At 48.8% G+C, this 19,988-nt stretch overlaps 2 protein-coding genes across 4 annotated transcripts in view; both read left to right on the top strand.

Moving 5' to 3' along the window:
• Nucleotides 1–501: 501 nt before the first annotated feature.
• Nucleotides 502–19,988, top strand: part of MOB3C (MOB kinase activator 3C) — a 31,501-nt gene continuing 12,014 nt past the window's right edge. The window contains exons 1-5 of one of the 3 annotated variants that reach the window (XM_036444891.2): nucleotides 502–695; nucleotides 4,015–4,486; nucleotides 7,788–7,990; nucleotides 8,335–10,215; nucleotides 10,427–10,630. In XM_036444891.2, the coding sequence (XP_036300784.1) occupies nucleotides 4,069–4,486; nucleotides 7,788–7,990; nucleotides 8,335–8,364 (651 nt within the window). In that variant the 5' untranslated portion in view covers nucleotides 502–695; nucleotides 4,015–4,068 and the 3' untranslated portion in view covers nucleotides 8,365–10,215; nucleotides 10,427–10,630. Of the gene's footprint in view, nucleotides 696–4,014; nucleotides 4,487–7,787; nucleotides 7,991–8,334; nucleotides 10,216–10,426; nucleotides 10,631–19,988 lie in introns of those variants that run through there. The other 2 variants (XM_045584569.1, XM_045584570.1) reach the window with 2 other exon arrangements.
• Nucleotides 13,269–19,988, top strand: part of MKNK1 (MAPK interacting serine/threonine kinase 1) — a 37,907-nt gene continuing 31,187 nt past the window's right edge. The window contains exon 1 of the mRNA XM_036444889.2: nucleotides 13,269–13,366. The gene's annotated coding sequence lies outside the window, so the exon portion shown is untranslated. The remainder of the gene's footprint in view (nucleotides 13,367–19,988) is intronic.

Genomic DNA, 19,988 nt, shown 5'->3' with positions numbered 1-19,988 from the left:
GTGTGTGTGTGTGTGTGTGTGTGTGTGTGTGTGTGTGTGTGTGTGTTTGTGCGAAAATCTGTGATCTGAGCATCTTCAGGGCAAGTCCTTTCAGTGAGGGACTCACTCATGAGTCCTGAGGCATTCATTCATTCATTCATTCATTCATTCAATGGGAATTATGTGCCTGCTGTGTGCCAGGCAATATACAAAGAGCTGAGGGTGTGGAAGTGTATAGGGCAGAACTGATCCCTTATGAGTTCAGGCACAAGTGAAACGCACGTGATTTGGGGAGAGCGAGAAAACTACCATATCTCGCAGCGCCTTTGTTTCTGCTCACGCGAAAGCTGAACTTGTCCCCATTTTACAGCGGAGAAAGCTGAGGCTGCCTCCTAAGCAGACACTAAGTTTGCCCTACGAGGAGAAGTTGGGAGCACGCGATACAAACTTTCCGGAAAGGCGACAATGAGTGTGTGCACTGCGGGGGGAGGGTCCCCACTTCCCCGCCCCTTCCCCGCCCCTGGGCCGGCCACAGCGCGCGGGCCGGAGGCCCGGGGAGGAGCTGGCGTGGCCTCGGGGGCGATAGGGCGACCGAAGCCCGGCCGGGCAGGCGGTTGGACAGGCGAGAGGACCGCGGAGGGCGAGCACCAGCCCAGCGCGCTGGGGTTGTCCCCGGGGCCGGACGAGGACTAGCGCTAACCCAACGAGGCGGACCCGTGAGTGATCCCTGCGCCCGCGCGCCCCCGCCGGGGACACAGACCAGCCTCGTTTCCACTTTCATTTCTCCCGCTGTCCGGGCGTGGCGCCGTCGGGATCTCTGCCCGAAGGCAGGCTGGCCACAGTCCCTCGGTTCAGGATCCGAGCAGTGAAAGTGGAAAGTCGGGATTTGGGGGTGCCAGTATTTGAGGGGGCGTGTCTTCGGGAGCGGAAATGTTTGGCCTGCCCCTCTGGGTCCTAGGACCGGGCTATTCTGGCTGTTGGGCTGGGGAGAGAGGTGGCAGGAGAACGGTGGCCAAAGGGTGGGCTTCGGTGGCTGTGCGTTTGCAGTCTGTGCAGACTCTGTACAGAGCACGGAACCCCACCTCGACTTCTCTCTCGGATATCCACCCTGCAGGGAGCCCCCAGCGCCCCACACGCCTTTCCCACAGTTCTAGGCTGGGTTCTAGGTTCAGCCTCAGGAATGGTAGGTGTGGCCCTGGCAGGGGGCTGTGTCAGAAACAGGAAGTGTTCCTCTGTGGTCTTCCTTTGGGAAGCCCAGATGCCCACCCAGGCTGTGAGCCCTCACTGACCACTTGAGGGGTAAAAGGTCGCAGAATTAGAAAATAGGGCTAAGAGGGGGCAATCGTTTTGATTCAGGGAGGGATCAAAGGTTCTGAGAGGGGTAGAAACTCAGGAAGGTTATTGGAGTGGGAAGTGAAGAGAATCTAGTGGCATGGAGAGAGGGCAGGCTTACATTTTCCTGGGGGAAGACCCCGGCCTTGAAATTCTACAGCAGTAAGATGAGACTCTAGACCCCTGGTCAGCACACCCAAGTTGCTGTGGGGCAGTGGGGAGGCTCAGCGTGTTGGAACAGGAATGAGATTGATCTAATTGCTGGGAAGATGCTTCCCCTCTCCCTCCACTCCCCTCCTTTCCCCTGATCTCCACCAGGCCAGGGACCAGCTAGTGCAGCCCATGTAGGAAAATGGTCTTTTATGCTTAACTTGGGCTGAGCCCCACCTTATCCCAGTTCCCAGTTCTGCCCTTGGAGAGCCTCTGCCTATAACTTGCTATGTGAATGAAGGCTCTCAAGACCTCTTTCTGGGCCTCAAACTCCCCGTCTGTATAAGAAGTGGGTTGGATCAGTTGATTTCTCAGGGCTATTTCAACCCTAAGATTCTTTTTTTTTTTTAAATTTTTTATTATAACTTATCTTTAATATTGAAAGTTATACAAATGCACCTCTCCCCTCTCCCCCCTATTGACCTATTCTAGCCCATCCCTTCCCCTAGCCCCAGGTCTTCACCACACTATTGTCTGTGTCCATGGGTTATGGATATATGTATATAAGTAATTTGGTTAATCTCTTCCCACCCATCCACGCCTGCCTTCCCTCTGAAAACCCTAAGATTCTTGAGTTTAAGCTTTCCTTAAAACCTGAGCATTGACCATGTGCCAGGCCCTGACCTAGGTGGGCGTGGGGGTGGCAGGGTGTGAAGATTCAGAGGCAGGACTGAGGATCATATCCAGGGATCAGCAAGAAGCCCAGGGTAGTTGGTGGGGAAGTGGGGCAGGAAAGGCAGGGTAAGGTGTTGAATGCCAGTCTGAGGGTCTGTTGGTAACAGTCAGTAAAGGGAACTGGCCGAAGGCAAAGAGCCCAGGAACCCCCTTGATTGCAGTGTGAGAAATTTGGAAGCACCTGCCCAAGCAGAGTTTAGAATGCAGGTAATGAGTGAAGCATGGAAGTCACTTGCTCTTGGGTCAGGAAGCTTATGCCCCATGCCTGGGACTTCTTTGGGTGAGAAGGTGGGGACAGGGGATGGATTCTCCAAGTTCCTCTTATTTTATTTGACTGTCCTCTTCTTTGCCTGCCTGTTGTGGTTACAACAAAGAACCCCTTTTCCGAACTCCTCCTCTAGCTTGACTTATTGCCGGACAAGACACTTCTCCCAACCCATATTTACTGTGCCCTTGGTTACATCCAGCGTCACCTTTTCCCCCATCCTCCTTCCCCAGTCCTGTCCCAGTATTACTAGAGAAAGGAAAAATGCTCCAGTGTCAGCACTGAGGTTTTGTTTGTGGCTATATTCAAGTCTCAGTCTAGGATTGGAGTCAGCACTCTCACTGACCAGGCTCAAGGTCAGGTCAGAGTTCAACCCTGGAGCCAGAGCTCAGTGCTTGGCCTATACTAAATCTAGTGCTCAGTCTGGGGTCAGGGTCAATGCTCAGTTTGTGGCTAAAGTTGTCTCAGTAGGAACCTAAGTCTGCATTTCCCAAGACCTCACACACTCCCAGAGGAAGAGCCTACCTGGAGAGTCACAGTAACATGGACTATATCGGAGTGACCCAGGAAGTTGCATGGGCCAAGTCCATGCCTACCTACTACAGTCAGGGTGGTGCTGGGCCTATAGCCCAGGACTTCTGCCTGCAAGCTTGGGGCTCTGATTGCTGTCCCCAAGATCTGTTCTGAATCTGGAATTCTTCAGTTCTAAAAGGCAAGGCAAAGTCATATGAATTTTAGATGGACCCAACTTGGTGGATCTGACTGCATTCCTACTTTCTAGTTCCAGGCACATAGTGGGTGCTCTAGGAATGTCTACTATGTAGCAGGTGCAGGAGGGAGGGGCCTGTTGGGGTTTCCGCAAGGGGAGGCTGGCTTGGAGGGAAGGATCTCCAACTGCTGTTGGAGGAGGTGGTGTACTTCTAGACCTGCTACCTCCCCCTCTCCTCCAGCCACTCACAGGCCACCCAGCTGGCCATACAAGGGCTTTTCCTCTTTCAGGGTAATAAAAGGAAAGGACATTTTTGGTAGAAAAGTCCCTTCTGCTCTCTGGGAATCCCCTGTGGCTGGTAGCCTGCCGGCCAGCCGGATGAACTATAAGATATCCCAGAGGAAGCTGAAAGAGGGAGGGGGAGGGTTCCTCCTGCCCCCAGCACAATGCCGCCAGGCTCTCCCATGCTTCACCAGGTGGCCTCTGGGCCCCCCGAGGTCATCTGGCCCAGGGCCAGCAGGAAGCCTCTGCCACCTCTCTACTGGTCAACAGCAAGTGTCAGAAGCACCTGCTTGGATCTGAGGCCCAGCCCTCTGTGAGATGCAATGCATGTGGAGAGGAAGCAGAATAAGAAGGCAGGCCTGTGGCACTTGACAGGGGAGAGAGGGCAGCCTGGAACAGGGCAGGGTGCTGGACGGAGGGGGAGAGGAAGATTTAGAATCCGGAAGAGGCTGCTGAGGTGGGCCAGAAGCTGAGAGGTGAGGGGGAATGCTGTGCTGGGAAGTCAAAGCACATTTGGCAAGGACCTGACCACCATGCTCTTCCATGCCCTTGGCTCTGCCAGGGCATCCGCAGGTCCTTCCCCTGGACACCTGTCCCTCAGCCCAGCCTGGTGGCCATGGCCCTGTGCCTAAAGCAGGTGTTCGCCAAGGACAAGACTTTCCGGCCGCGGAAGCGCTTCGAGCCAGGCACACAGCGCTTTGAGCTGTACAAGAAGGCACAGGCGTCGCTGAAGTCCGGCCTGGACCTGCGCAGTGTGGTGAGGCTGCCGCCGGGCGAGAACATTGACGACTGGATCGCTGTGCACGTGGTGGACTTCTTTAACCGCATCAACCTCATCTATGGCACCATGGCTGAGCGCTGCAGCGAGACCAGCTGCCCGGTGATGGCCGGAGGGCCCCGCTACGAGTACCGCTGGCAGGACGAGCGGCAGTACCGGCGGCCAGCCAAGCTCCCGGCACCGCGCTACATGGCCTTACTTATGGACTGGATCGAGGGCCTCATCAATGATGAGGATGTCTTTCCCACTCGCGTTGGTGAGTGCCGCCTGGTCAGGCCTGGCCAGGGAGGGAGGGAACCGCCGGAGCCCATTTCACAGATGCGGAATTTAGTTGGATATACCCTGTTTCCCCGAAAATAAGACAGTGTCTTATATCAATTTTTGCTCCCAAAGATGCGCTAGATCTTATTTTCAGGGGATGTCTTATTTTTCCATGAAGAAGAATACGGTACACATTTATTGTTAAATGAAAATAAAGGAAATTTATTACCTGTATACGGTACGGTAGTACTGTAGTTGTCAACACAAACCAGACAAACTGTGAATCCTACAGTATCAAGAATTTACTATTTATTCAATAACAATAATGTCATCATCTTCTGGACCATCATCATAACAATCCTATTCCTGAATTTCCTGGTGAATTTCTTGTGACTCCATTTCTTTCAGAATCAGTGGACCAAATCTCTCATGTTTAGCCTAGGGGGGGCCTTATTTTCAAGGGATGCCTTATATTTCACTCAGAAGGAAACCTGTAAGTAGGTCTTATTTTCGGAGGATGTCTTATTTTCAGGGAAACACGGTAGTAATTCTGTGGTGTGTGTGTGTGTGTGTGTGTGTGTGTGTGTAATTTTCATCCCCATTTTGTAAAAGAGGAAACAGGCTCTGAGAGGTTCAGTGTCTGCTTGTCAAGATCAGACATCTCAATTTTAGACAGCCTGACTCCCAATTTGGGCGGTGGTTTCCGCCGCTGCTGCTGCTGCTGCTGCTGCTGCTGCTGCTGCTTCTTCTTCTTCTTCTTCTTCTTCTTCTTCTTCTTCTTCTTCAGTATATTTTATTGATTTTTTACAGAGAGGGATAGAGAGTTAGATACATCGATGAGAGAGAATCATCAATCAGCTGCCTCTTGCACACCCCCTACTGGGGATGTGCCCGTAACCAAGGCACATGCCCTTGACCAGAATCGAATCTAGGACCTTTCAGTCCACAGGCCGATGCTCTATCCACTGAGCCACACTGGTTTTGGCTGGGGTTCTTCTTATCTAACGTTAGAGTGCCCCTCCAGGAACCACACTTGTGAAACCACTATGATCCTCAGAACCTTCCGGAAGAGGTGCCTCAAGGTGCTCCTAGCAGGTTACCCTCCTTGGGTTGATCTGACTTGCAGCCTCATGGGAGTTCCCTCTGACTCGGGTCCCCAGAAGGGGAGGGAGTAGGGACTGAGTGTGTCTGGCGGTACTTCCACCTCAGAGAGCTCTAAGGGCAGAGCTCCAAGCCTTGGAGACTTTTCTTATCTCAGCTGGGCAGCCTGGGCGGATAAGGGTGGGTAAGGGAGATGAGTGATGTCACCCTGGCCCTGCTTCCCCACCCAAGGGCATCAAGAAGGGGTGTTAGCATGACACTGTGTTCATCACAGCAGCCCCACCTGGCCTCACGGCTTTGGGAATCAGAGATGGGTGGGGCGGGGTGGTCAAGCCCAGAGGAGAGAAGTCTGAATGCTGAGCATTGAGTCACAATTCAATGTCCTAGGCCCCTCCCCAGCTGGTGGCCTGTCATTTCCTGCACTATCATGCCCAACAGTGGGTATCTTCATTTCACACAGGAGGAAACCGAAGCCAAGAGAGGGGCAGTGCCCTGAATCAGGAGCATTCAGAACTGCAGCTCAGGTCTCTTGGAGCCTGGGCCCCAAGTCTAGATAGGCAGGACCAGTCTGAGGAACCTGGGCTGGGCCTAGAAGAGCTCACAGAGAGGCAGGGCTCAAACCTTGCTGAGAACAGTGAGGAAAGAAGGGATCAATGGAGTGGTAAGCAAGCATAGGCCTGTGTCTGGGCTCTTATTCCCTTCTAGCCTTAACCCCTGGGATGGCAGAGAAGAGCACATGGCCACCAAGCTTTCCACCCTGAGCATGGGGACTATAGGAAACTGTCTTTTTCACGGGTTTTAGAGATTTTTTTTTCCTTTTAATATATATATATTTTTAATCAATTTTAGAGAGGAATGGAGAGAGAGAAAGAAAGGATAATCAATGATGAGAGAGAATCATTGATCAGCTGCCTCCCGCATGTCCCCTACTAGGAATTGATCCCACAACCTGGGCATGTGCCCTGACTGGGGACCAAACCTTGACCTCTTGGTTCATAGGTCAATGCTCAACCACTAGGTCACACTGCCAATCCCTAGAGCTCTTCTCCTTCTTCTTCTTCTTCTTCTTCTTCTTCTTCTTCTTCTTCTTCTTCTTCTTCTTCTTCTTCTTCATTTTTAAATATATATATTATTGATTTTTTACAGAGAGGAAAAGAGAGTTAGAAACATCGATCAGCTGCCTCCTGCAAACCCCCTAATGGGGATATGCCCACAATCAAGGTACATCCCCTTAACCTGAATTGAACTTGGAACCTTTCAGTCTGCAGGCTGATGCTCTATCCACTGAGCCAAACCGGTTTTAGCCCCTAAAGCTCTTCTTGAGCAGAGTTTGTGGCATTTATCTCAGAGGGAAGCTACAGTGCAGTGCAGACAGGGTTTGAATCCTGACTCCAGTCAGTACTAATTAATAGTTATGTGGCCTCGGGCAAGTGGCTCCAACTTCATGCACCTCCATTTGATCATATCTAGGATGGCTATCATACCCATTATCACACCAGGCAAAAGGGTCGAAGGACCCAGCACATGGCCTGGGTCACAGATGGAAGAGTAAGTGTTTTTGAAGATCTGAAGGAATGAGAGATAATCTGAACTAGTTCTTGAAGCCTTAGCAATTCTCAGGATTAGGAGTCTGGGACTGCACTGTGGGAGGCAGCTGATGCAAAGAGGAAGGAGTCAGGGTGGGGTTGGAGAGGGAGCTCAGGATCCTGAAAGGCCCTGAGCAGGCTCCATGCTGGGAAGTTAGGACTTAATTCTAAAGGCTCATGTTTTTAAAAATGGACCCCAGATGTTGATGAGCTCCCCTTGGAATTTTATCCAAAGGTGTCTGGTGAGAGCACCTACAGATGCATATATTTCTGGGGAGAGTTGGGGCATTACTTTCTTTCATCATACTCTAAGGAGGGTTGTTCAGTGACCCCCTACAAGGTGGCAGAGTCCTGCTCAGAGTCATGGGCAAAGGTCGAAGATAATTTGCATTTCAGCAGAACAGAAGCAAATCAGATTTGTGTTTCTTAAAAAGGGGAGTATGGGGGAAAGCAAATCATGATTGCTCTTTGTCTCCCACAGGGAAGTGTGCTAGGGAAGAGGCCATCCTCAACAAGAGCTACCTGTATGTGGGAGGGCAGGCAGGGCTGGGTAGGGTTTCATACCAGGATTCTGATCCCCCTCACTTCTGCTCCTCTCCACCCCCCTAGGAGTTCCCTTTCCCAAGAACTTCCAGCAGGTCTGCACCAAGATCCTGACCCGCCTCTTTCGAGTCTTTGTCCATGTCTACATCCACCACTTCGACAGCATCCTCAGCATGGGGGCCGAGGCACATGTCAACACCTGCTACAAGCACTTCTACTACTTCATCCGAGAGTTCAGCCTGGTGGACCAGCGGGAGCTGGAGCCACTGGTGAGGCCAAGCCCCACTAACCTCCCCTACCAGCGCTAGCTTCTGAGTTTTCTGATCCAAAGTTTACATGTACTAAGAAAATCCAATATCCAAGTGGATAAATTAGGGGAAGACAATTCATTGAACAGTGACTCTGTATTTTAATAGAGAATCTGTTCAAGTTACAGTTTACAAACCCAGAACTGCAGCCTGGAGTTGGGGTGGGAGGAGGGAAGGGGCTGGGTTCAGGCAGAAGAGCAGCCAGGCCCTAGGGTTTGGGTGGGGGCTGCCTGGCAGGTTGAGCTCTGACTGACTCTCGTTCCCCACTCCACCCCCACCCTCACCCCCACCTTGTGTCTCTGCAGAGGGAGATGACAGAGCGGATCTGTCACTGAGCCTAGACCTGGACATTGTTGCTCATCAGATGATCGTCTGAATATAGAGTGGCTGAAAAGGGGGACCCTCAAGAGTCTGGTGGCAGAGGAACCTGAAAGCCCTGGGACCCCTCCACACACCCAAAGCCCCTGGACTTCTGGTTCTCAGGAGTCTGCCCATATGTCCCCTGACTGCTTGTGAGTGGAGAAAGGGAGAATTTAAATGTGGGCAAGCAGGAGGAAAGGAGGAGCTAAACCTCTGACATGAAGTCTAGGGATGGGGTAGGCTGGAGGATTTCCACTCTGACATTTGACCTTTTTGTAGTGGTTCCCAAGTCTAACTGGGCAATGTGGATGTGGTTGAGGTGATGGCAAGAAAGGTACAAGAGTGGGCAGCTTGTGTGTGAGTGAGAAGTGTGTGTGTGTGTGTGTGTGTGTGTGTGTGTATGTGTATGTGTGTATGTGTGTATGTGTGTATGATTTTGACTGTGGAGTGTCTGTGAGAGCCAGCCACCTTAGACCCTACTCTCCCTGTCACATAGTGGGACCTCATAAATATTAGGCAAATGGTTGAATGGAAGGAACAGGAACAAGAGAGGAAGGGGATGAGGAGGGATTGGGACCATCAGACTATGATCACTGTAGAAGAGATGATAATTCTCTGTCCCCACTTAATGTGCCTGATGGTGTGTAAGAACAAAATGTGGTTGTATGTAGCTCTATTTTTTGAAACATCTAGGCTACTTTTTTCCATCAGCATGAATTCTGGGAATCTGTGGGGAGATAGGAAGGGAAGCATTGGCTGGGTACCTAAATCGCTGGCCCACCACAGACACAGGTTCTGGTTGCTCAGCCAGAGATGCCCATCAGCTGTTATTTCACTTAGCCCTCTGCCTCCAGAAAGGCCTGATTATAGACAGCCTACTGAGGAGGAAGGGGTGATCCCTCTGGCCACAGTGGTCCTCTGGTGCATAAACTGGGAATCACATGCTCCAATCTAACTTCTAGAATCTGTACACTTGGCTCCCAGCATCTGAAGCCCAGCACAGGATAATAATCCAACCCAAGGATCTAGTAGAACTTGAATTGGGAAACTCTGTAGTCTTGTTTACAATCCCAGGACATTAAGAACTACGGAGCAAGTGAATGTAGTCTTCCAGGCTTGGAGAAACCCCATCCTTCAAGTACTTGCCTCCTTTCAGCCATCCTGAGACATTCCAGCTGGTTGGCTCTCAGAGCACAGCTGTCACAGAGAAACTGGAATGTTGATGTTCATTCAGTACTCCATTTCTCAGCACTCCCATGCCCAGCCCTGTGTGCAGACTCACAGGTGGGGAAATTGAAGCAGGGACAGGGCCCTCTCTTCCCAGAGCCTCCATATTGGGAGGCCAGAAGGAGAGCCAGAGAAGACCTGAGGAGCATCTAGTCTCACTCACAGAATCCTCCACGTACCTAAGAGGAAACTGAAGCCAGGAGGAGAAGCTGTCCTAGGCCTCAAGGCAAGGCTTTGTGGAGCTGGGGAAGAAGCCATGGTCCCGACTCCCACCCCAGGGCCTGTGCATTGCTACACAGAGAGATGAGAAGCACATGGAATGAGGGTTTGATAGCCCCTTTCCAGGACACAACTACTCCTGCTTTGAGCAAGGATTTCTAGCCTGATGTGCCCTGCTTTCCCTCAGGTCTGTCAGAGTCATCTGCTGAGCCAAACCTCCAAACTCATACCCCTCTCCATGACCCAGCAGCTGCCTGATCTCTGGGGAAGCATTCGGAGCTCCTGGAGTCAGCCTACTGGACTCGGGTTGCTGCCTCCAGAGAAGTTCCCAAGGGAAGCAGCCCTGGCCTTGCAGCTTTGCCAAAGGCTCTAGAGCACATGTGTCAAACACAAGGCCCGCGGGCCAAATCCGTCCCGCCAGGCCTTGCAATGTGGCCCGCACCGCGCTGTCATCACTGCACTCCGCTGCGTTTCCATCACAATGACAGTTTATGACTGTTCAGTAAACCATTCGGCCCGCGATTTAGGCTGGATTTTAGATTTTGGCCCCTTCTCTGATTGAGTTCGACACCCCTACTCTGGAGTGAGGAGGCGGGTGGGGGAGGAGGGGTGGTCAAAGATTCTCCCAGGGACAGTGGGTGGAAACAGATTCTAGGCTGTGGCCAGTGCTGATTGAAGAAGGGGTGAAGTGGGTGGGAGGGGTGGGAAGGGAAAGGGGGAAATCTATTTTTGTGAAACAGAGGGAAGACTTTATTGTTGTTATTTTTGGTAAAATAAAGGAGGCAAACTAAAGCAGTGCTGGTGGGAAGCTGTGGTCTGGGTGCCACATGGCTCTTGGGCAGACTGTGGAAGGAACTGGGCCAGAATGGGGCAGGGAGGGATTTTTGTCCTTGGCCATAAGGAGTGTTGGCTGGTATGGTCATGTTGGCCCAGCTCTCCAGGGTGGAGACACCAAGGTTTTCCCAGGGCTCTGAGAATGCTGAACCTAGAATTCCTGGGCAAAGCTAGTACCCTAGGAGGGGGGAGGACTGGCCCTTGCCTTTGGGGAGCTCAGTCTCTTCTTGGGAGATTCTTGTTTCACCTGGCACTGGCTGTTCTCATGCCCTTAATGTGGGTGGTTTATTGGAGCTAATGGGTAAAGGAACAGGGCAGAAACAATGCTAGCCTTAATCACAGTAGAGGAAGCCCTTCTCAAGAAAATGCTGTTGGGATCAGCTGGACATGGGGCTAACTCCTGAGCTTACTCCCCAGGAGACACCTGAGTCTCTCAGCTCAGGTCTTGCTTTTATTCCACTACCCCTTACCCTCACCTGCCCACACGAGTTGAAGAACACCTTGGTTCTTAAGAGTCAGCAAAGGCCCACCCAGAGCTCTCCCTCTACCTAAGAAGGAGCCTGGCTCCGTGCAGCAGCTCTACTGCGAGGCAGAGGTCTGGGTTCTAGTCCCAGCCCAGTCCCTGACTATGGCAGGCCCCTTCAGACCTCCATTTCTCCCATCTATTTCATGACCAGGCATGGAAGCAAGGAAATAATTGACTAAGCTCCTTCTAATATTATGTGTCAGGTACAGTTCTAAGTGCTTGATATACAATAGTTTGTTGAACCAAGTTTGTCTTTGGGTAGCTGCCTCGCTTCCTTCTTGGTGCCAATATCCCCCCTTTCACTGCTCTAGGATCTGTAAGGCCCTCCACTCTGCTGCCCCTTCTTCTGGCTCACCAGAGGAAGCCCAAGTCTAGCATTCTAAAAGGTGGCTCTGCTTGCACACCTCCTGTGACAGGCCACTCACTACCTATTCAATTGCTGGAGAGTTCGGACTTCTGGAAAGTTCAGGTTTTGATATCACAGTTGTTTTGAAATACACCATGGCAGTGAGGATAAATTAATCTCAGAACTGTGTGGCCAAGGCCTGCCCCTTATAAGCCATCACAAAACTGTTTTGAGAAATTCAGAGAGGGGTGTTTAAAGAAGACTAGACAGAGATAGAAAGGAAGGAGGAGACAGAAGAGAGAAAAACCCCCTCCCCAATTGGAAGGGCAAAACTTTGCATGAGAGAGTCCTGGGAGAGGCAATGTATTAGGGGCAAAGGGACAGTTTTGGCAGCCAGGCTGTCGAAGCCTTTGTTTTCCTGGATTCACAAAACTGTTTGGAGTAGGGAATAAGAAAGTGAGCCATTCTCCCCTATCTTGGAGCAGAACATTCTAAAGGCTCCCCCACCACCCTCAGTCCTGATGAATACTGCAGCCTTTTCTTTGAGGTTTCCTGCTGCCACTTCCCCTTCCCTGGGGGATGTATGTAGTGTGTGTTAAAGGGAGCCACAAGCATGGCTGGAGCACCACCTGATTTGAGGGAGCCCTTACTCCTCTGAGTTTCCCAGAGCCCTCCTCTCTGTTAACTGAACTTGGTTGCCATATGGAGGACATAGCGATTCTGAGCACCTGGATTGGAACATAGGCCTGAGTGGCTCAGGAGCAGCTGGTTATTGAGACATTCAAGGAACAGAGGGGAACAGGCCAGCATGGCCTCTGAGCACATGAAGCTTGATGGGCCCAGAAGGTGATGATGGGGGAGATTAGGATATACAGGGGCCTCCAGGTTGGACTGAGAGATTCTGAAAGTGACTGAATCCAGATGCTTGGGAGAAGAACCTTCTCCAGCCTTCACTTACACTGGAAAATCTAGCAAAGCCCTGAGTGTTCTCTAATGTTCCAGACCTCCTTCCATCATGCAGATGAGAAGTCTGGGCTGAGAAGGGGGAAGGGAATTAATGTTTTCCAGATGGATGATGGGAAGGAAGTCCAAGAGGCTCATAACAATCCTGAGACAGGAAGAGAAGGGATTTTATTTCTATTTCACAACAGAGGAAACACAGAGTCAGGACCTGAATCAAACCCAAGTCAGCACTCTCATCACACTTGCATCTTGGGAGAGTGGGGAGGGGTGGATTGAAATATAAATATGTTTGCAGTTAGTTTTCTCCAAGAAATGAACTTTTAAGTCTTTTTATTTTGAACTACTGGGGGAATGCTTTACTAAAGGAGAAACTCCCATCGTGAAATTATAGGCACCCAAACCTCTTAAGAAACTTTACAGAATTAGCTCTCATGTTAGAAAAGACAGGCAGCATATCCCCCATGTGTGAAAGACATTTTTAAAATTTCTTCTTGGCATGCAGAAGCCCTCGGTAAATGGTAATGACACCTGCTGCTTCTGGGCCTCCTCCCTCCTGGCGCTTCCCAGGCTTCTCAAACTTCAGAAAAGTTTTGAGCATCAAAGGAGCTAAGCCCCACCCACTTCCCCCGCAACCTCCCCGCCCCTCTCAGTCGCGCCTGCGCAGTTTGCCGAGCTCGCCCCACCCTCTCCCTGGGCGCAGCCGTCAGTGCGCAGGCGCAGGCCCACCTCTTCGCGTTTCTCAGCGGTCGGCCCCGCCCCTCGGGTCTAGTACCGCCTTTTCCGCGTCCTCAGCTGAACGATCTGCCAGGGGGAGCGCGACCGCTCCGTGGCAAGTCCGCCGAGAAGAAGACCAGACGGCGAGGTATCCCTGCGAGTGAAGCGAGGTTTGGGGAGGGCGTGTCTGTGTGTGAGTTCCTGCCCTGGGACGGAGAAATCAGGGCTTTCAGAACTGTCCGAGGTCACGACCCGACTCTGCTGCGAGTGTCAGCCCAGGGGACGCTTTTTCAGGGTCCTGTCAGGGTTCCGTCTGTGAGGAGCTCGGGGTGCAGCGCGGGTCCCGGTCAGGCTCGGCCTGTGCCTGGGGTCGGGGCCGGGGTGTGGCAGGGGTCGGAGCTCAGTCTGGGGCCAATTAGAGAGTGAGTCCTGCTAGCTATATGACTGGGTTCAAGGCTCAGGCGGTCCAACATCATGAGTAATTTTTCATGTGAGGAATTTCTAATATTCTTGTCCTACGCTCTTTTAAAGTTAACTGTTTTCATTGAAAAACCCCTGACACGTGCGGGTGGCTGTGCCTTGAGGAGAGGGCACAGGGTCGGGTGCCATCTCTCCCCTTTAGGGAGGGACTTTCCAGGCTACCTTGTCAGGTGGTCAGGAGCAGGGCCAGCATGGTGACTGAGAGGGATGACGTGTTGGAAGTGCCTGGCTCTGGGTCAGGCGGTCCTGGGTTCGGATCTCACCTCTGCAACTTCTATCTGTGTGTTCTCTGGCAAGTCATTTCCCCTCTCAGAACGTTACTTTCTCCTATATAGAAAGGGCAAAGTAGGGTCATCGTGAAAGCTGAATAGAATTCCGTGTGTCACCCAGCATAGCCCCTGTCATGAAATGGATGTGATGTATATGAGTTCAGTCATTTTGGACTAGGGTGCTTTAGGGAGGCCCTGGGGGGAGTGGGGGGGGAGTTGAGGTGACCCAGGTCCTGAAGCGATTTATAGGTGGCTCTGACCTTGTAGGATGGGAAAGGAACAGATGCTTGTAAACCATTACCCATGTGCCAAGTGCCATGCTGGGAGGTTGATATATATTGCCTCACTGGCTCCTTAGCCCTTGGCCAGGTGTGTTCAGCCCCTCTAAAGAGAAATAGGCTGGAAGGGATGTAAAGTGGAGAGCAAGGGTTGGGTTTTTATGTGGAGGTGGGCCAGCTGAAGATTGGTGCCAGCTTATCCCACATCAGCTCTTCCCTTACTGTGACCCAGAAGGATAATTGGGATCTTGACTTTGATTGGGAGGCTTGTTGCTCTAGTTCTCCAGAAGATTTTGATGGCCAGAGGGCCTGGCAAGTGAGCACCTCCTGAGGGCAGATTGCATGAAGCTGGACCATGGCAGAGAGGACCTCTGTGAATGGGAGCTGTTGGATTCCTGCACATGCTTCTGAAGTGTGGTTTCCTGTTACGTGGTCTCATAGTAATCTGCTAACTTGATTACTTTTGCATCCTCTTTATGGGTGCCCATATGATCTTCCTGAGACAATGTTCTCATCATTTTTTATCTCTGCTCAGAAACCTTGGTGGACTTCATTGCCTACTCTATAGAATTTGGACTCCTCAGCCTCATACACAAGTTCCTCCATAATCTGTTACAAAACCTCTCTTCTCTCCTGTTTCCCCTTGTCTTGCTCCCTGTGACCCAGTCAAAACAAACTACGTTTTGGTGCTCAAACACTCCCTGCATGTTCCTTTGCTTGTATTCCCTCTTCCTGCAGTTCCTTCTTCCCTATCATCTTTCAAGGCCCATGTCTCATGTGACCTGTCAGTGAAGCTTCTCTGATTCCCCTACTGGATTAGTTGTCCCCTTCCCATCTTCTGTAGCAGAGGCCACAGCTCGACTATAACTCCGTTTGCTGTCTGCCTTCAGATATATCACCCCATATGTACTCTGAGTACATTGGTGGCAAGGGACCATGTCTGTTTCATCCCTCCTCTGCCTGGTACATAGTAGGCCTCTGCAGTGTTTGTGGTTGGATGAGTCAGTGAAAAATTTTATTTACTTGTTTTGGTTTTTGTTTTATGAGCTTTCAGGTTCAGAGTGGGCCCTGGTGTTTTTCCTTCAAGAGAAGATGTGCCTAAGGAGAGCCCTGGTGTAGATTGATTATGCCCTAATTACAGGCATCAAAGGCAAGAAAGTGCAGGTATTCTGCACAAAAGAGGATTCTTCCTTGCTGCTCTTGTTTTCAGGCTCTTGTCTTGCCTTTGCAGTACGTTTTGTTCAGGGACCTGCACTGATATACACCGAGTATGATATACACTGAGTGGCCAGATTATTAAGATCTTTGAACTCATAATAATCTGGCAACTCAATGTATATCCTATATAATAAAAGGCTAATATGTAAATTGTCCCCTCGACCAGGAGTTCGACCAGCAGGCAGGCCGGTCAACCGCCCATGTCTCCTCCCTCTGGCTAGGCTGGCTGGACTCACCCATGCACGAATTCATGCACCGGGACTCTAATACAGATATTAGAGTCCAGGTGCATGAATACACACACACACACACACACACACACACACACACACACACACACTGAGTAGCCAGATTATTATGTGTTCAGAGATCATAATAATCTGACCACTCAGTGTATACTCTATAGCTCACAAATGGGAAAGTGCACAGGTGATTTACAATTGGTTGCTCTGTCCTTGGTTCCTTCCATTTGGGAGCCAGCAGCTACACATTGATATTTTCCCTTGCCAATAGCTTCAGCATATGGAACAGAAGGCTCTTTGTTGTTCATAGAAAAATATACATCGTTGAAGATAGAAGGAGCATGGGAATCATCTGGTTCTATCTCTTTGCTTTTACAGATATTGGGAAAGACCTAGAGGGCAGAGGACTTGATCAAGATTGTACAGGGAATCAGCCAGTGGTGGAAATAGTGCTGGAAGTGAGAAGTCCTGGCTCTTTGTTTTTTTCCAGTTAACTACATTGTTAATCTAACATTTATTGAGTGCTTACTATGTGGCAGGTATTGTTTTAAGTGCTTTATATGTATCATCTCTAAACTCTATTTTATAGATTTTGAAACTGAAGCTGGTAGAAATCATCCAGAGCTACTTTAGGATTCACAACTCTCGTTTTTAATATGGTTTTGATGGTAGTCATCTCCTAACCAGTTGGGGGGAACAGTTCACCAAAGAGCTTGCTCCCACATCACCCACATCACCCTACTCTGTGAATGTGTGCCGTCCTCCCAGCAATGTCTGTCTATACCCTGGAGGGATTCTTGAGAGGAGTCTAAAGTGTGTTGAGAGATTGGCTAAAGGAATAAAGCATGCTGACATGGTTATCAGTGGATCTTAGTTTAGGAACATTAGAATTAAAAATTGCAAGTCTTTCAAATCAGGCAGTAAATATAAGAGCTTTAGAGTAAACTCACTCCAGGATCTTTTCTGTAAAGATTCCCAGTCAAGGGTGGCAAGATTCAATTCAATAAATAAATATTGAGGTCTTGCTAAGTAGAAGAATCTGGTATTGAGAAATATACACGGGAAAAACCTCATATTTCCTGTCCTATAAGTAATTTTCTTCTTAGAGCCTTCTCCCTCTAGTGTAGCTGGGAAGAAAGATAAGTACATAAATAACTGAAATCAGGCTGACTATGGTAAATGTAGTAAAAAATGTAAACAAAGTGGGAGTTTGGAAGAAGGAGAAATCAATCCCAATGTGAATAAAGAGGGTCTAGAGAAGGATTCCTAAAGGTGGAAAATTTGTGATGGGCCTTGAAGGAATTTAATTCCTGTGAGAAGGAGCAATTTGAATAGTGGCCTAGAGGTGGAAATGAGTGTGTGTGTGTGTGTGTGTGGGGGGGGGGGGGAGAGAAATGGAGTTGATAAGGTGGTGAGGAGTGGAAATAAGCTGAAATGGTGGTTTGTGCTCAAAATGTAGAGAAGGGAGTGGGGAGATAAGCACTAACATTTACCAAGTGTCTGCTTTGTTTTGTGGCTTGCAATATGTTAGATGCTTTACACACTATAATTCAGTTAATCCTCACAACCCTGTAATATGGGGATATTTATCTCCAATTTAAAGATGAAGAAACCAAATCTCAGAAAGATTGAAGTGACTTGCCCAAGGTCAGATAGCTAGTAGGTGGCAGAACTTGGTCCACACTTATTAGATTCAAAGACCCATGCTCTTTTTTTCCATTGGCTCTGCAGGCCATGACCAGGACTCTGTTTATTGTGACTGCAGAATGGAGGCCAGACTAGAGCAAAGCAGGTCCCAGAATGGGGACATTGATGAGGAGGCTGTTGACATAGTTCAGTTCAGGCTTAAACTGTGAACTACTGACCTACTATGGAAAATGCCTGGTCTAGGGCTGCTTGATTGGTTTAATATATGAGCATTATGGCATCTCCTGCAGTACCATAAATCAATGTATTGCCATTCTTAGATAGTAGGATCTTAGAATCCATTTATAGAGACTTCTGGCACCCTGTAGTTTAAGCATAGCTTCTAATGTGAGATTAACAGTTCATTACAAAAGTGCCTAGGGAGGGACTGATTTGGCACAAAATTTTCTTCATTTTCTCACTTTCAAACGAGAATCTATAATAGAGGAAAGAGGACTACACTTAGAGTCAAAAGACTGGCATTCAAGTCCTGATTCTGCTCATTATAATCTGTGAATTCTCAATGTCAGCTTCTTTCTCTGTAATATGGGGGTATTTTGGTTCACTTCTGAAATCTCTTCTCTTGCTAATGTCATTCATGTATTTCATTGTTCTTCCTGACTTGGGGCAGTATAAGGAAGTAGCTGAGAATATGAACCTAGATTCAGAGACTCTAGAGTTTAAATTCTAGCCTTTCATCTTTTTTATATAGAGAGATAGTAGTTAGGTATATAGGGAGAGATAGTAGTTAAGTATATACTAGTAGGAGCAAGCATGTCAAAATTGCGGCTGGCGGGGCCGCATGCCTCGTTTTATTAGTCATTTTGCCTCTAGAGACATATTACCTGGGTTTTAGTCCTGGATCTATCACTTGCTAGCTATGTGACTTGGGCAAGTTATTTAACCTTCTTGGGTCTCAGTTTATTTTTCTGTAGAATGGTATACAAATATTACCTATACCATGGGGTTATTATGAGGATTGAGATAAGTTATGTTAAGCACTTATTAGTAGCACAGTGTCTGGCACATACTAGGTGTTCAATTGATATTAGCTTTAATAGTAATAATATTAATAATTGTTATTAATGTTCAGTTAGATATTGTTTTTTATAGAGAGTATATATTAGGGCATTATCCCTGTCTTACTGTGACATTGTTGCTTCCTCTTTCTTTCCATTGCCCCATCAGGAAATGTTGAAATGCTAGATTGTTCCATCACGGGATTGCAAGGCATGACGTGAAAAAAAGTGCCTGTAGGAAAAAGGTCAATAAAATATCTTTGGCTCATTAGAAAATCTTACCTGACTGTGTCTTTCCCACCTCTGTCCACGGTAAACAGAAACAGAGCAGCAGATTGATTCCCTTTTGCACACAGCCTTCAACAGAAGTGCTATTCAAGACACTCCAATTCTCTTGCCAAAAAGAACAATAACAGTATCTCTGGAAAAATGGTGCCTATTTGGTTATCCTTTCTCTCCTCCTTAAGCCCCCCTGGCATTAACTTAAGCCATTTCTTCTTGTTCCATTTTCCATGAATATGGAAATGTTTCTTCTGATTATAAAGGGAGGATGAGGTCAAGATTTTCTCATGAGAACCTTTTGTGTACTTAAAGTCAAAATCGAGTTAGGGCTCATCTTCTCTTCTCCAGGCTAAACAGCCCTGGTTTCTTTTACCTTACTCTTAAAACCTATTTTCCGTTGCTTGGATCTCATTGGTCATGCTTCTTTTCTTTCTCTTCGGTTTTTCTACTTCTTGGCTCTAACCCAGACTATACTTAGTCTGCTAATAAGCGTCCAACTAAAACACTTTAAGGAAAGAGTAGCTTCAGGTGTTTCCATTCTTTTATTCAAATTTATTGGGCGTTTGCCGTGTGCTAGGCCCTGTGCTAGGGATAGGGGACCCAGAAACAAATCAGAAATAGTCTCTGCCCTGTCCCTAATGCACAGTCTAGGGGGAGATGTGCAATAAAATGTTATAGGGGATTTAATTATGTATTATACAAGTGTGGGAAGCTGGAAATTGTTGAGGGTAGTTCCATAGAAACAGTCTATTTTGCCTGGACTGTAGGTCAAGACTTGAATAGAGGAGTAGTAAGACATAATGCAGGATGAATGGTCTGGGGCAAGTTTGTGGAGGCCCTAAGTGACAGCACAGGAGCTTAGGATTCCAGAAGCAGTGGATACTCATTGGAGGTGTTGGAGCAAGGAAGTGAAAGGCTCAAATCTGGCTTTTTGGACCAAGGACAGAGATACCACAAGCCTTAGTTTTATCTGCTCACCTTGATGTTTTCTGTCTTGAAAGTGATATGGTGGAACCCTTATTTGTATACTTGATGTGTTTTTGTTGTTGATGATGTTTTGCTCTGAAATTTCTATAGAAAAACTAGTTCTTGGCTCTGGAGAAATTTCCCTATACAGTAGAAAACTTAGGAAGAATTGAGAGAGAATTGGGTGTCCAACCTATATAAGATCCACCCAGCCCTATACCAAGAAGAATACAAGAATGAGGAGAGGATTTCAGGGCTCATCTGGGTATTTGGTAAGAAATATTAAGAAGATGCAGGCATTGCCAGAGTCAGACGTTCTTGCTGGGGAGG

The sequence above is a fragment of the Pipistrellus kuhlii genome, unplaced genomic scaffold, assembly GCF_014108245.1.
Source record: "Pipistrellus kuhlii isolate mPipKuh1 unplaced genomic scaffold, mPipKuh1.p scaffold_m20_p_2, whole genome shotgun sequence".
NCBI classification, from domain to species: Eukaryota; Metazoa; Chordata; class Mammalia; order Chiroptera; family Vespertilionidae; genus Pipistrellus; species Pipistrellus kuhlii.
The sequence above is the reverse complement of the archived record's forward strand: the minus strand, read 5'-3'. Positions and strand labels throughout refer to the sequence as shown.